General features: G+C 50.9%; 4 protein-coding genes across 4 annotated transcripts; 2 read left to right on the forward strand and 2 right to left on the reverse strand.

The window, feature by feature from the left end:
- Positions 1 to 642: 642 nt before the first annotated feature.
- On the reverse strand, positions 643 to 1,737 carry EsH8_IX_000282 (MDR family NADP-dependent oxidoreductase; the record flags this gene model as incomplete). Its single annotated transcript, XM_083266618.1, has 2 exons — positions 643 to 921; positions 976 to 1,737. The coding sequence occupies 2 exons, from the start codon at positions 1,735 to 1,737 to the stop codon at positions 643 to 645; spliced, it is 1,041 nt and encodes a 346-aa protein (XP_083130183.1).
- Positions 1,738 to 4,526: 2,789 nt separating this feature from the next.
- Positions 4,527 to 6,389, forward strand: EsH8_IX_000283 (GMC family oxidoreductase; the record flags this gene model as incomplete). Its single annotated transcript, XM_083266619.1, has 1 exon — positions 4,527 to 6,389. One exon carries the CDS (start codon positions 4,527 to 4,529, stop codon positions 6,387 to 6,389), a length of 1,863 nt encoding a protein of 620 aa, XP_083130184.1.
- Positions 6,390 to 8,305: 1,916 nt separating this feature from the next.
- Positions 8,306 to 8,860, reverse strand: EsH8_IX_000284 (uncharacterized protein; the record flags this gene model as incomplete). The annotated part of the gene is made up of 1 exon (XM_083266620.1): positions 8,306 to 8,860. The coding sequence occupies one exon, from the start codon at positions 8,858 to 8,860 to the stop codon at positions 8,306 to 8,308; it is 555 nt and encodes a 184-aa protein (XP_083130185.1).
- A 2,889-nt stretch (positions 8,861 to 11,749) lies between these two features.
- EsH8_IX_000285 (threonine/serine exporter family protein) lies at positions 11,750 to 14,437 on the forward strand (the record flags this gene model as incomplete). Its single annotated transcript, XM_083266621.1, has 2 exons — positions 11,750 to 13,616; positions 13,746 to 14,437. The coding sequence occupies 2 exons, from the start codon at positions 11,750 to 11,752 to the stop codon at positions 14,435 to 14,437; spliced, it is 2,559 nt and encodes an 852-aa protein (XP_083130186.1).
- Between the last annotated feature and the right edge of the window lie 119 nt (positions 14,438 to 14,556).

Consider the following 14,556-nt stretch of genomic DNA (forward strand, 5'->3'; position numbering starts at 1 on the left):
CATTACCGAAGTCTAGGAACTTAGGCACATTAAGAATTCTATGGACATTGAGTTTTGCTATACAGCTAAGTCGTTGGGGAGTAAACGAGGACAGAGCTCCCTGCCCTCTCCATCCTAACGATTGGTCTGCCAAGTCCAAATCCCATAGCAGCCACGGTACATGGGAAAATCGCGGCGTTTTATGTCAACTAGATGAATTTAAGCAACAGACAGATAGATAGTCGCCTTGGGTAAATTAAGATTAAGCATGGGAATTATGGGTTAGACAAGTTGATACATGCAACATAATCTTCGTCTTTGACGTTCAGATAACATGACAACCTACCATTTCAGCAGCACGCTTTCTTCGCTGGCAAATTATAATAATCTAAAATCCAAAGGCACTGAAAATGTGTGATATTGTATGGATGTGTGGATTGTGGTGACAGAAACATATTTAAGACGTATTGTTGGTCTCATGGGACCTCACTTAAGGGAATTCCACAGCAAGAGCCTTGAAATGTCGCTGCTAATCTGTCTACCCTAGCCATATGGTGTGGCACAGTTCCGCCAAAACAAAATTGGCTGGGTGTTCATATTTGTCTGTATCAGCATTTAAAATAGTCATCAGAGCTCATTCACAAAACTATTCCACATGCAACATCATTTAACTTTCAGAACAGCCTTGCCAAAGTTCTTTCCGGCAAGCATGCCAATAAGTCCATCGGCGGCGTTGTCAATGCCCTCCGTCACCGAGAGCTTAGCCTGGAAAGATCCTTCCGACAGCCACTTTTGAAGGTTCTCTTGTTGATCCTTGAAGTGTGCGGGGCCAAACTTGGGGTTACCGACAAGGAAGCCCTCCATGGTGATCTGCTTGCTGACAAGCTGCATCAAGCCTTTAATACCCGTCTGTTGGTCGGCTGGGGTGTTGTAGTTTGAGATCTAAACACGCATTAGTTTCCGTTAATCGCGCATCATTCCCCGCTCGTCACGTACCATGCCACAAACAGCAATTCGTCCCTCCACATTCATACTATTGAGAGCCGCCTCCAGGTGCTCTCCGCCGACATTCTCAAAGTAGATATCGATGCCATTGGGAGCCAGTTTAGGCAGAGCCTCACTGGGCGTCTCCTTCTTGTAGTTGAAGCCGGCGTCGAATCCCAGCTCCTTGGTGATGAAGTCCAGCTTCTCATCTGATCCAACAGAGCCAATGACCTTAAGCCCCTCTCGCTTGGCAATCTGGCCGACGACTTGACCGACGGCTCCAGCAGCGGAGCTGATGAAGATAGTCTCGCCCTTCTTCGGCTGGCCAATTTTGTGCAGACCAGACCAGGCGGTCAAGCCCGGCATGCCAAGAGGGCCGAGGAAGAGCCCGAGGTCCAGGTTGTGGGGGTTTTGGACCTTACGCCCTTGCTGCAGGATGCTCGAGGTCACGCGGGCGTACTGGGCGATGGGCGTGTGAGAGTAAACGAGGTCGCCCTCTGCGAAGTCGGGGTTGTTGCTCTTGAGGACTTTGCCGATTGTGCTGTTGGTAATGGGTCCATCAATCTCGAATGGGGGAGAGTAGGACTTCTTGCTAGCGTCCCGCATCCTGCCGCGTTGGTAGGGATCAAAGGATGCGTAGAGGATCTCAACAACCAGACCTCCTTCGGGGGCATCATCGAGGTCAATAGGACGGTCCTCAATGGCCAGATGTTCCCCGGCTACGGGAGCGCCAGTGGGGACCTTCTTGAAGATGAGAGTCTTGTTTTGCGTCATTGTGCCTGCTTTGACGATACTTTTGATTTGATGGTATTGCTTTACGTTGAGTGATGAACGTGAAAGAGTTGTAGAATTTGCCACGTCATGAAATAGCTTTTCTTTCAAGTTACATTGACGTAGTTGTGCGCAAAGTTGTGCGTAAGGTTCTGCCGAGGTATGATCTGCCAGGTCTTTTATCGCCGATAAAGCCAACCCCGCGCGCTCGCTGGCCCACCCCGCCTTTCCTCATGACCCCGAAATAGATGTGTATGAAGACAAATGACGTGCTTTTTTGATTATTCATCAAATTATCGTGAGGCGACTGACTCCCTCGCCGTCCGGAGCATGTGCCGATAAATGATTCTCGAATTGACAATTTTAAGGGAAGACGATGAAGCTATTCAGGCCGACAGGGATGATCTTGATTGGAGGTACTTGGCGGTGTCAGCACATCATCCTCTACATTCTAAGCCAGACTTCAAACTGAGAATTGGCCGACGCTTCCACATACTTTGACCTACTGGCAATATTCAAATGCTAGTAATAGTGACGATTTATGCACCAAAGTTGGAGTTGGGAAACCGAAGCATTGGGCGATACAGCCGCTTCTAGTAGATCCTATTAGAAAAAACGAGATGGGAAAGAAACGCTTAATCAAACTGCCGAGCCCTGACCTTTGGATCTCGGTTTTTAGTTTGTGAAGATGCACAAAACTTCATCCACGAGCTACCACCTTTAATCTTCGCCCAGGAAATAGTTGCTACCAGCAGCTTGGCTTCGTACAGTATCCATCCTGATCCACCCACCTAACAATATAGAAAGTCCCAAGAAACACCAGCAACTCAACGTGCGCTTTACCCATTGACTTCCAGTTCTTAACAATCAAGGCATCAGCGTGTTTAAGAAACCATGAGACCAGGGAGACACCCAATATGGAGAACCAGAACCTCCATACCAACGGATAATACCGACACGGGCCAATATAGATCTCAGTCGTCGTCCATACTCCGACCCCTAATGTCCACATGAGCCACCTTCCAATCGTCAAATTCCATTTGACCATTTGCGATAAGCTCGCCCCGGTCTTCAAGTGTACGGCTGCGAGGCCTGCCCAACCCTCCAGGATAGATTTAATGTCGTCCCGTGTCCGGGGCGGCCAGAAACGAAATACGTTGAAGTCCGGATTGCAAAAACCACCAGCGACGATTGTGGTGAATGTTGCAGATATAGCAGTGGGTAAGATGGCGAAGCAAATCAAAACAAGCAAGTTCATCAGACGCTCGTTATTGAAAATATCTTGGGGAAATGACTCTTTTGGGAAGAAGTTGATGAGGCATCGCAAACCTTTGCTGATGAGGCGTTTTCCGCCCAAAACAACAAGGAGGGCCCTGAGTATGATGCCGATGACTTCACCCGCGGATTCCATCCACAACAGCCAGCTTCGGAATGACCAGGTCGCCTTGCTTCCATCATTCTCATGTTGGTCTGCTTGACGCCCGAGATGTGGTAACTTGGGCCAAGAGAAGTTGAAGGCCAGAGCCCATACGATGATGACCCCAGCGACGACAGTCAGAGCGACAGATAGCCACATGGCGATGCAGACCCTGGTACGGAACCGCACATATGCTCTTGGTCTGGGCGGACCATGAATAACATCAGGTTGCGATTGCGGTGGCATGATTTCCCGCTTCCTAGCTTGGTTTTGAGGCTTTATCAGCCAGTCAGCCGATATGCCCTGAAGGTTCGGGTTGCCGGCGGACGGGTCCACTAGCTCGGTGACAGCCCCGCGCCGAAGGAATCGGCGCGGCTGGGGCCGTCGCTCCGCCTGAGCCCGGCGAGAGGGTATTTCGCTGTCTGAAAGTGAAGGCATCGTCTACGGTGGATATGTACCGGTAGTAGGGCAATTGAAGTAGTGATTGCAATCTTTGTTTGCGTCTCCTTCCCCAAAGCTGAAGACGGCGCTGTTTGGGCTTACGTGCATCTCAGCCCTGCGATGGTTGGCCAAGGAATTAGGGTGAGCTACGCTACGTAAGCCTGCCAAATCAGCCCGTTAGAGGTGTCGGATGGTTTCCATAAGTTCGGCGAGAACGAGTACTCCAGAGTTGTAATGTGTTCGGCTTTCATTCAAATTTCAACTTGAGTTCGCAGGAGGCCATCTCAAGGTTGTCACCCATAACTTCTTACGATTATATGATAACTATCGGTATGTACACGGTAATCGGGATAAGATTTTGAGCTTGCGAACGGCGTAGACGTCATTTCAGTACGAAATATTCTGGAAGAGGCATCGATCCTCCACCAAATTACCGAGCCTTGTCCTGCGCACCATACCCAAGACAAAGCACGGGTCCCGTCAGCACGCAATGTAACGCTTCCTGTCCACTAAACAACGACCCGCTCTCACTTAGGCTCCTTCAACAACCAAAAGATGTTATGACGCCCGAGATTCCTACCCCGTGCTGACGGGTGACCAGGGTCCAAATAACTATCGAAATTGTAAATCGGTTCAATACAACATCGGAATACGGGCCGACCTCTAAGACTTGTCGATTCACCCCCCAGGCGATCCATCGTCAGGGGTATTTCGTAGAGCTTGCCTGTGCGTGCAGCTGTAGTACTTGAAGCAAGCATACTATTTACCCATGCCATTACCCCCATCACTGTGCATCACAAATATTGCCAAGGCTTACGGGGGAGATACTTAATGATGAAGCCGTACCATTCCTCATCGTGGTGGCTTTTCCAAGGCATCCCACGCTCCTCTCGGCGATTAACACCCACGCAGCAACCTGAGGTCCAAGGTTTGCATGCCAATTGACAGAGCCAACAACCGCAACACGATGCTGTTGCAAGGCCTCATTCTCTCCCTCGCGAGCCTCGCCGCCGCACAGGACCGACTATTCTCCTCCGCCTTTGGCTACCCAGGTCGCGATGCAAGCTACGACTATGTCGTCATCGGCGGCGGCACCGCAGGCCTCACTCTCGCCTCTCGCCTCGCCGCTTCCTCCGCCTCCGTTGCCGTCATCGAAGCGGGCGGCTTCTACGAGGTTGAAAATGGCAACAACAGCGTCGTGCCCCTCCTTTCCCTCACGGGCATCGCGTTTATCGATCCCTCACCAAACTTCACCCCACAACCTCTAATGGACTGGTCTCTGGTATCTGAGCCGATCCCCGGTGCCGGCGGCCGGACCGTCCACTACGCGCAGGGAAAGACGTTGGGCGGTTCCTCGGCTATTAACACCATGTCGTACATCCGTGGCACAAAGGGCTCGTACAGCCTATGGGCAGATACGGTTGGGGACGAATCTTTCCGGTGGGAGAGCATGCTCAAGTACTTCAAGCGCTCTGTGGACCTTTCACCGCCAAACGAGGAGAAGCGCCAAAACACCAATGCCACTGTGCGATTCGACCCTGCCGATTATGACGAGCAGGGGGGGCCTTTGCAAGTCTCGTGGAACAACTGGGTCGACCCGACGCTAACCTGGCTCGCCAAAGTTGTCCAGAGCCTCGGGTTGAGTATCAGCCCCAAGGGCTTCAGCAGCGGCGAGCTTGCTGGATACGGCGCGTGGGTGCCGTCGACTATTGAGCCAGAAAAGGCTCAGCGATCGACCAGCGAGAGTAGCTTCCTGCAACAGGCAATCAAAAACACGGAGATCATTGTGTACACCCACACTTTGGCAACAAAGATATTGTTCAACGGAACGCAAGCCGTTGGGGTGAGTGTCAACTCTCATGGCGTCGAATATACACTTTCGGCCAACAAAGAAGTCATCCTCACTGCAGGCACGTTCCACTCTCCCCAGCTCCTCCAAATTTCGGGCGTCGGGCCCCGAGAGCAGCTTGAAGCCCTCTCTATCCCAGTCATCGCAGATATCCCAGGCGTCGGCCAAAACCTCCAGGACCCCATACAAATATTCGTCGCCTACCCTGTCAGCACCCCGTCAGCTCAATCCCTAACAAATGACCCGACTCTCAATCCGGGTTTCGTTGAACAGTATCTCAAGTCCGGTACCGGCCCTTACAGCTCTGCGGCAGGCTTCTTAGCTCACGAGCGCCTCCCCAACTCGACTCTCGCCAATCTTACCCAGTCCACCCGCAATAAGCTTGCATCTGTCCCATCCGACTGGCCACAGCTATCCTTCATCGTGGGATCCTTCTCCACCGGCCCTGGACAAACGAGCGGCACACTTGCTGCGTATCTGCCCCTCGTCTTCTCCCGTGGAAACGTCACCATTTCTTCGTCCTCAATCGATTCCAAGCCAGTGATAAACTTGAACTGGCTCTCCGACCCTGCAGACATCGAGTTGGCCATTACGGCCGTCAAGCGCCTTCGTAACGCGTGGGCATCTCCTTTCGCCAACACTCCGGGTTTCAAGACGGGGCCCGAGGCGCTTCCTGGGCCCTCCGTACAGACCGATGAGCAGATTTTGGAGTACGTACGCGCCAACGCTGGGCAAGTGTGGCACCCTGTCTCTACGGTTGCTATGGGCAAGGAGGAGGACGTAGAGTCCGGGAAGGCGGTGGTTGACAGTCGCGGGCGAGTATTTGGAGTTCAAGGATTGCGGGTGGCGGATGCAAGCACATTTCCTTTCGCGCTGCCGGGGCACCCGCAGTCTGCTGTTTACGCATTGGCAGAGAAGATTGCGGACGATATCCTTAACGGACGTTGATATTTTTGAGCTTTGAGGACAAGTTGGCCGGTTGTAATGCTCATTGTATAAGTATGGTGAGGAATAGGGATCTATGGATGGTTCCGTATAGCGCAAGCCATGATTCTCGTACAAGTACGATCGGAGGCTCTTTGGTTCAATAACCGCGGTTGGTATGGTTCCAGTACAGGTTCCAAACACATCTGTGACTTGCTCTATTGAGCCCTTCCTTGTCCTTCCTCTAGGTTTCAACCGATCCTGGAGTACACCTGTTTACTTTTCGTGCTCTTCGCCTTGAGTCTTGAGAATAGTGAAACGCTCCTCAAAGAGCTTTTTGAGCTCAATATGGCGCTTCTCGGCTGCAGCGCACTCGGCGGCGTGCTGTTTCTCAGGCTTGGAAGTTCCCATGATGTCGACAATCTCCCAGTCCTGGAGGTCCTCGTCTTTGCTCTTTCATCCTGTTAGTAATTGTTCCTTGTGAAAAACGAATATCAAATTTTGACAAGGGGAGAGAGAAGGGAATTTAAAGAGATTGAATACCCACCTGCTTGGAAGATGCCATGTCGTCAATCTGCTTTAGAGCCATCTTTGTTTGGGTTGTGTGTAACTGTAAATATGCTACCGGCGAGACGCGACTAAAGAATCTGCACGCCTGTCACGGAGTTGTTAGCAAAGGCCTGTAAGAAAGTTGGTACCGCTTCCGTTGTCTCTGCTCTTCTGTCCTTTGGCTGGCATTTGGGAATGACACAAGGATACTGACAATGAGGGAGATGCTGGGCGCAATCAAGGATAGCCGCTGAGATGGTGAAGAATCGAGATGGTTTATCAGAACTCCAAGAACAGGAATTATTTAGGTGGATATAAAATGGTGCAGGTGGGTGAAGTGAGAAACCAGCTGCTTAGGTGAAAGGCGCACAGTGCAGGCACCTGCCTCTCTCACCTTTAGTGCACTGCCTTAAAGATTCACATTATTGAAGGGAAAAGATGAAAAGTTATTTAATTAAAAGTTTTCACCTGTTTCAGTCTAACGTAAGTAGCATAGATAATTCACGTGTTGTATCAATCGATATAATGCAATAAGGTTAGCGGTAGGGAACTTGACGGTGAGGTTTGTTCTAGTGATTACATTTTACTGGAGTTTTCTCTGTTTAATAAGTAAGGCTAAGCGAATGTAGAAGATGAGATCAATAATGATAAGCTGTTTCTCAACAACCACCTTGGCAGGAGGTGGGCTCTCGGCCTTAAGCCACTAAATTCTAGTCATATCATGAACCATGATATAGAATAAATCTCTAGTTAAACATTTGTTATTTAAAGTATCATGAAACCGTATTTTTCTCGTTGGGGGTGAAATGAGAGTTTGCTCCTGGAGCAAAGGAGACCGACCACAAGGCAACAAGGCAAACAAGCTGCAATAAGATGCCTCTTTAAAAGCTTGCACTTTATTAAAACATAACAATGAATGCTTGATGAGATAAATTCAAATATGGTTCTCAGATGCAGACTTTGTGCAGGCGTAGGCATAGATGATCTTATATAGCTGCTTTTAGCAAGCGGTGAAAACACATAATAGTTTACATCACACATGATGGTTCTGGGCCTAACAATTCACATCGTTACACAGCAGTTCTTTACTTGTTCTTATTATCACTCTATTACATAATTATGGATTAAGGACATGTTAGAGAACAGGAGAGATACAATTGTGTGCGCTCTGTGAAATAGTACGCAGGAGCCAAAACTAGAACTCCCAGTGCACTCTTGACTCTATATCAGAATCCACCTGACGCTTCCGCTGAAAACGTCATCCCTGATGTATGCTACCCAGACTCCAGTACAAAGAAACCGAAAACCTCAAGCCTATGAATGTGCGCATGTAAGATGCACTCGTTTACCAACGGCAACGGGAGAGAGCCTCGAGCCTTGCACCCTCAAGCTCATGGGTGGTATCCTCGAGCCCGCGCCTTGCGGTTTGCATCCTCAAGCTTGCGCTTTGTGACTTCAAGCTCGCTCGTTACATTACGAAGCTCGAACTTTACATTACCAAGCTCCCATTCTGCAACCTCAGCCCTGTGATTGGCAACTTGAGCTCTAACCAATGCATCCTCAGCCTCACGGCTGGCATACTCCAACGAGCTGTCGTGGTTGTAGCGCTTGCCCTTCGCACTCCTGAGCTCATACTCAAGATCAGCAACCTTGTTCTTCAAGGCTTCCATCTCGGATTCGTGCTCTGCATCAGTAGACTTGCGGGTTGCCTTGCGTTTCTTTTCTGCAAGCTCCAAGTCGACAATGATGTCCATGTAATGCTTGACCAACCAGGTCTGGTTTTCGTCACTCTCCTTCTTGATAGCCGAGATTTTCTGGGTGTACTCTTTGCGAACTTCGTCTGTAACGGTTTGCTTCGCCTGGCGCATCTCGCTGGAAGTGAAGAGATGAGGGATCTCGACGCGTTGGTGGGCTCTGGAGTTGTAGGGACGAGTACGGTCCGTCATGGTGGCAGGTTGAATGTCGATCGGGTAGTGTAGGTCTGCAGATGTGTATTGTCAACAGAAGGTCTAAGGAAGGGGCTTTACCTCACGCTGCGCATGGATTCAATACCAAGAAAAGGCACGAGATACTCACAGAGGCAATGCTAAGGTTGATGTTGACAATAACAACAACAACAGAGTTTGGAGAAGGTGGTTTTGTCGGTGTGTGTAGTTGATTATGGGGGCTTTTGATGGGTTGACTTGAGGACCACAGAGACGAGTAGAAGATATATATAATTCTCGGTGAACCGACAGATCAGCCCTGCGGATACGTACCCTCTTGGTTTATGGGCAGATCAGTATTTGGGGGTCACATGGCAAACGTCACGAGTACTTACCTAGTTCACAGTCACTGGAAGAGACTTCACTTCACTTCTGGGCTCAGATACAGTTTAGGTTCTGGCCTCGCATCTAGTGAATGGCAGTTCCAGCGTTCGGGTTCGTTGATTGGCCGACAACTTCACTGTTGATGGCGTCGGTCAGAAGCACTGTCCATCTCAGCCTTCATTGAAGTTCAATATCAAAAGTTGAATCCACTGGGCTTTAGCTGTTGAGATTGGCCTCTGTACTCAAAGATCACAAAACTTAAGGCCACCCAAAGGTACTTGGACAATCTTTTACGAGGCTGATCATAGAATTATGTTTTTTTTGATATTGTATCCTAGTCACATCTTATCTATGCGAAATATTGCTTTGTTGCAGGCCAATGTTTAACATCATGAATGGAGTCGACCCGATCATGTTCATTTCGGAGTAAAGCGAAGACCTTGATTCGCTGGACGATGTCGCTACTGGTTATAATAGTAAATGCCCAACACAATAGTCATTCGTTAATTTGACCGACAATCTCGAATGATAGCTCTCAACCTTGTGCTGACATGATGATAACATTCGAGATTTCAAGAACGAACTAAAAGAAGGGATTATTGTTCAAGGTGGCGTCTATTGACGAGACGTAAGCGAACCCGCTGGATTATTGGCGAAAGACTGACAGTAAGAGTTCAGCTGGAACCAACTCAGATCTCGGAGAACTTCCTCACCCTTTGGGATTATGATACTCTTCCAACACTAGTCGAGCTTAGGCCTAAAATATTACGAACTTTATAAGAATTTGGCAGTGACAGTAGCAAGTTCGCGAGGCATTAAATGGAAGATATGAGAGTAGAACCATCTTAACGGCGTGCGGCAAGGCCCAGTAAGAACGAGCATGATAAGTGCCCCGTATCATCTCGTCGTTTCGACTGCACCGGTCAACATTCACATACCCCTTCCACAGCTTCTGCTCAAAAGCAGACTAAGTCGACGAGGCAAGAACTAGATGAAAGTCGGCTTTCCATCAAAGCACGCGATTACTTAATGGAAGATCTTTCCGGACTGGTTGGCGACCCATTTGTAGTTTCGGGTGCCAACTAGGCGGATGTGCTTTCAGTTGTGGGCTGGTTGGGCCGTCCGTGGTTGCTTTTCTCACTTCTATTACATTCATGGGAGCCTGGTCGAACAATGCACGCCCACATTCAGACAAACAGGGGGGAAATCAAGCAATATCGCTGCGGCCGAGAGATTTTGCACGTGCCTATTATTATGATAGGGAATCAACTCGGAACGGGCTAGGTTGATTGCTTATATAGTGGTTATTTCACTTGACCCGGGGCTGTGAAAAGGCAACAGAAAGTGAGAGGATGGCACGCGACGTCTCACTAGAAACCAGTGTTCAGGATGGAAACTAAAGAAAACAAGTAATATGTTCAGCAAGCGGTCAAAGAAAAATTTTTCCTGGTACAAGGGATGGACGGGCGATATAATATGCTGTTCTGCACTCCTGTCGTGCTCCTCAAATTCTTGACCCTGAGCTTAGTCGCATGACTCGTGTATGATGGATCCAAAGTTGCCCCCCCCCCCCCCCCCCCCCAAAAAAAAATGCTTGACACTCGTGACCCAGCTCTCTTGTCAATCCTGCCCAGAGTCTAGACCGCCAAAAGGCCACGCAAAGCAACCGCGCAGCCGAAACTGGACTTGTGGTTCTCTGTGAATCGGTAGCAGTATGCATGGAGTCGCGGGAAGACCCTTGGAATGAACCCCTGACTAGATATATATTTATGGCTGCGGCTCTCTGGTTGGGCAAGTTCGGATGACAGCAAGCCACAGCGAATCGGGTGGTTCCGCGCGGGGGCTACTGCGCACCACACCACCAAGGGAGACAGACTCTTGTGCAGGATCTTCGGGCTGGCCCTAAAGCGATTCCACGACTCTGCGCTAGTTGCATTCTCCGATGGTAGCTCCATGATATTGTGTCATCTGGACAACAATGACGGTTTATCACCATTTCAGCAGAGACAACTCATCATCCGAGGATGCATCAGCGAGAATACGGAAACAACATGACGACATAGCTGTAGTTTCAAGTTTGCCCACCACCGGTCAGCCAAGGCCGTGCAGGGACCGCACAGGGAGCCTCTGACGAATGGTGGCAGGCATCTCCGATTTTGTTAGGTAATGGGAAGCTGGTGCCCTAATGAACTTGGGCCAAACAAGGTGTGCTAGCACAATCATGGAAATTCCACCTGCTGGTCCTCTCCAGCGGTTTCGGCCCAAGTGGAGTTGATGGATACGAGAAGACATTTCCGGTGTGAGAACCTTTCCAGATGCCGGAGGGTCCGAGTGACATTCTGCCGAGTCTGAACCACCGGCCCGGTTCACTTATAAGAATGGGGAGACCCCCCAGACTTTTCCCCACGATCCACTCTGCCTCACACAATGTCAAATATCTTGTGATATTTTGCACCTCGCATTCCCATTCTCACGGCTCCATTCTGCTCCGCAGCCAAGCAGCAAGCCGTACTGACCGCCGATGCAATGGCTGGACTCCCGCAAGCCTCGAAAGACGACGATCCCGGCCCCGAAATTGAGCCCGGTGGCGGTGTCTCAGCCACAATGCCCGACGCACAGGCCGAGGCCGCATCTGAAACCACGTCTGGCTCCGACACGGCCGGATCGAGCATCCCAACCGAGGCCGCAGCTGCAGCCGCCTTAAGGAAGGAGAAAGGCCGCGTACGATTCAATAGCAACGCGGCCGTGACCAAGCCCCCAACATCACCACCCGCAGTCCCAGCCACACCCAAGCTTGCACCTGAGCAACCAATTAGACCGTCCATCCTACGTGGGAGCTCCGGCGGTTCCATTCCCACCGTTGCCACCTTTGCCAAGGACGAGTCTCAACTATCGGAGGACAACGAGCGCCAGGAGGCCAAGTCTGCTGCTGCTGCAGCCCAGGAACGCGCCCGTCAGGTTGCTGCCAACGTCCAGCTGGGATCACCAATCCGTGAGAATCGAGATTCTGTCGAGTCTGCCGCAACAACGACGGCAAGCGAATATGATCCCGCATCCAGGGATGGTGCGGGAGGATATATTCCTCTGCAAGATCTCCAGTCCCGCCAGCCTTTGGCGGGCAAGTCGTCTGAGTCTGCTGAGGCCAATAAGCAGCATGAGCATCATGCCGCACTCAACGACGAAGCGTACAGGATCGTGAGGGCCCACACCTGGCGTCATGCTGATAAGTCTGACGGCGATCCTGGGCCATCCAACGCCCAAGATGCGGAGGACGCCAAGACGTATGACCATCTCCTTCAGGAGATCAATGATGGTCAATATGACGGCGTTTATTCAGTTGCCCCGCCCCAGCAGTACCGCGGCAGCGTTCTTTCACAGCTTTTAAAGTTGTACAAGCCGGCAGAATCAGGAAGCCAGCAGAACCAGAACAACCGCAACTCGGTCACCTCCTTCTCCTTTGGGGGCCCGCTCCCCGGTGCAGGCACCCCAGGCTCCGAGTCCGGCACCGCAACCCCTACGACGCCAAACCGCAAGAAGTGGTACGATGCAAACCGCTCAAGCGAGACCCTTGTCAATCTCATCGAGGCCTCCGCTCGACTCGCAAATCCTAACACGCAAAGACCTGACATGTCACCTAAGGATGCTGGCAAGGCAGCCAAGAAGCAACGGCCCAAACACAAGCGTACAGTGAGCAACTCGAGGATCAGTGCTTACCTGCAAAGGCAAGAGGAAGAAGCAAAGATTACTATCCACATCGCCGAGACTCTTTCCAGACAGGAGTATATAATCACCCTCTGCCGTGCGCTGATGCTCTTCGGCGCGCCAACTCACCGTCTTGAAGAGTACCTCAGCACGACAGCCAAGGTACTAGAGATTGATGGCCATTTCCTGTATCTGCCAGGGTGTATGATTATCTCCTTTGATGATAGATCAACGCACACTACCGAGGTGCGCATCGTCCGTGTTGCCCAAGGCATCGACCTCGGAAAACTCAGAGACACGCACCACGTTTACAAGGAGGTCATCCACGACGTAACGGGCGTCGACGACGGCATTGAGCGGCTCGATACCCTCATTAAGGCCAAGGACAAGTTCCACGCTTGGATCAGAGTTCTCGTCTTCGGCTTGACGAGCGCCACGGCCGCGCCCTTCTCCTTCGGTGCCCGTCTAATCGACCTTCCGCTCCTTTTCTGCTTCGGCTGCCTCGTCGGATTTCTGCAGCTCATCGTGGCAGCCAACTCCAAGCTTTACAGCAACGTGCTCGAAGTTACTGCTACCGTCCTGGTAAGTTTCTTGGCTCGGGCGTTCGGAAGCATCAGGGGCGGCGAGCTCTTTTGCTTTTCAGCCATGGCTCAGGGAGGCATTGTCATGCTCTTGCCTGGATACCTAGTTTGTGAGTGATTTCCAACTCCCATAATATTCTCTTTCCGAGTTGTACCTCCTTTTCCTCTGCGCAACGCGCATGTTTTGGGGTTGCTACTAGCCTAAGGGCACCCAATAGGACAGCCCGCTGATGGCCCAGTGTGTTCCGCCCTCGAGCTTCAATCCCGCGCCATTGTCCCCGGTTCGATTCGCATCGTCTACGCCATCATCTACTCCCTCTTCCTTGGCTTCGGTATTACCATCGGTGCTGTCCTTTACGGCATAATCGACGACAACGCTGTTTCGACGACCAGTTGCACGAATTCGATCCCTACTTACTACAGCTTTATCTTTGTCCCCCTCTTCGTTCTCTGCATCAGCGTTCTATACCAGGCGAAATGGCGCCAAATGCCTGTCATGGTCGTCATCGCCTTTGCTGGTTACATCGTCAACTACTTCAGTAGTCTCCGGTTCAGTGCTGCACCACAAGTCTCTAATACCCTTGGCGCTCTCACTGTTGGTGTTCTTGCGAACCTCTACTCTCGCCTGCGACACGGTGTCGCCGCCGCGACTCTCATTCCAGCCATTTTTACACAGGTGCCAGGAGGTCTAGCGTCCACGGGAGGTTTGTTGAGCGGATTGAGCACGGCAAACGCGCTCACAAACTCAACGCACGCTGTAAACGGCACGAGTGCCGTTCAGTATGAACAGGGCGAGTCATTGAACACGGTTGTCTTCAATGTCGCCGCTTCCATGATTCAGATCGCCATCGGCATTGCTGTCGGGCTCTTCATCAGCGCCTTGATCATCTACCCGCTGGGCAAGCGTCGCAGCGGCCTGTTCAGCTTCTAATTCCATGTCATGCTACCTGCATGGCATGTGTTTCTTCACCTCCGTAGCCTTCTTTGCATTTTGTTTTTGTTTAGCATTCTGCTTATCGTATCCATTGGATTATTCCGATGTAGTTCAAC

Source organism: Colletotrichum jinshuiense, chromosome 9 (assembly GCF_051148585.1).
Source record: "Colletotrichum jinshuiense chromosome 9, complete sequence".
Taxonomy (NCBI): Eukaryota; Fungi; Ascomycota; class Sordariomycetes; order Glomerellales; family Glomerellaceae; genus Colletotrichum; species Colletotrichum jinshuiense.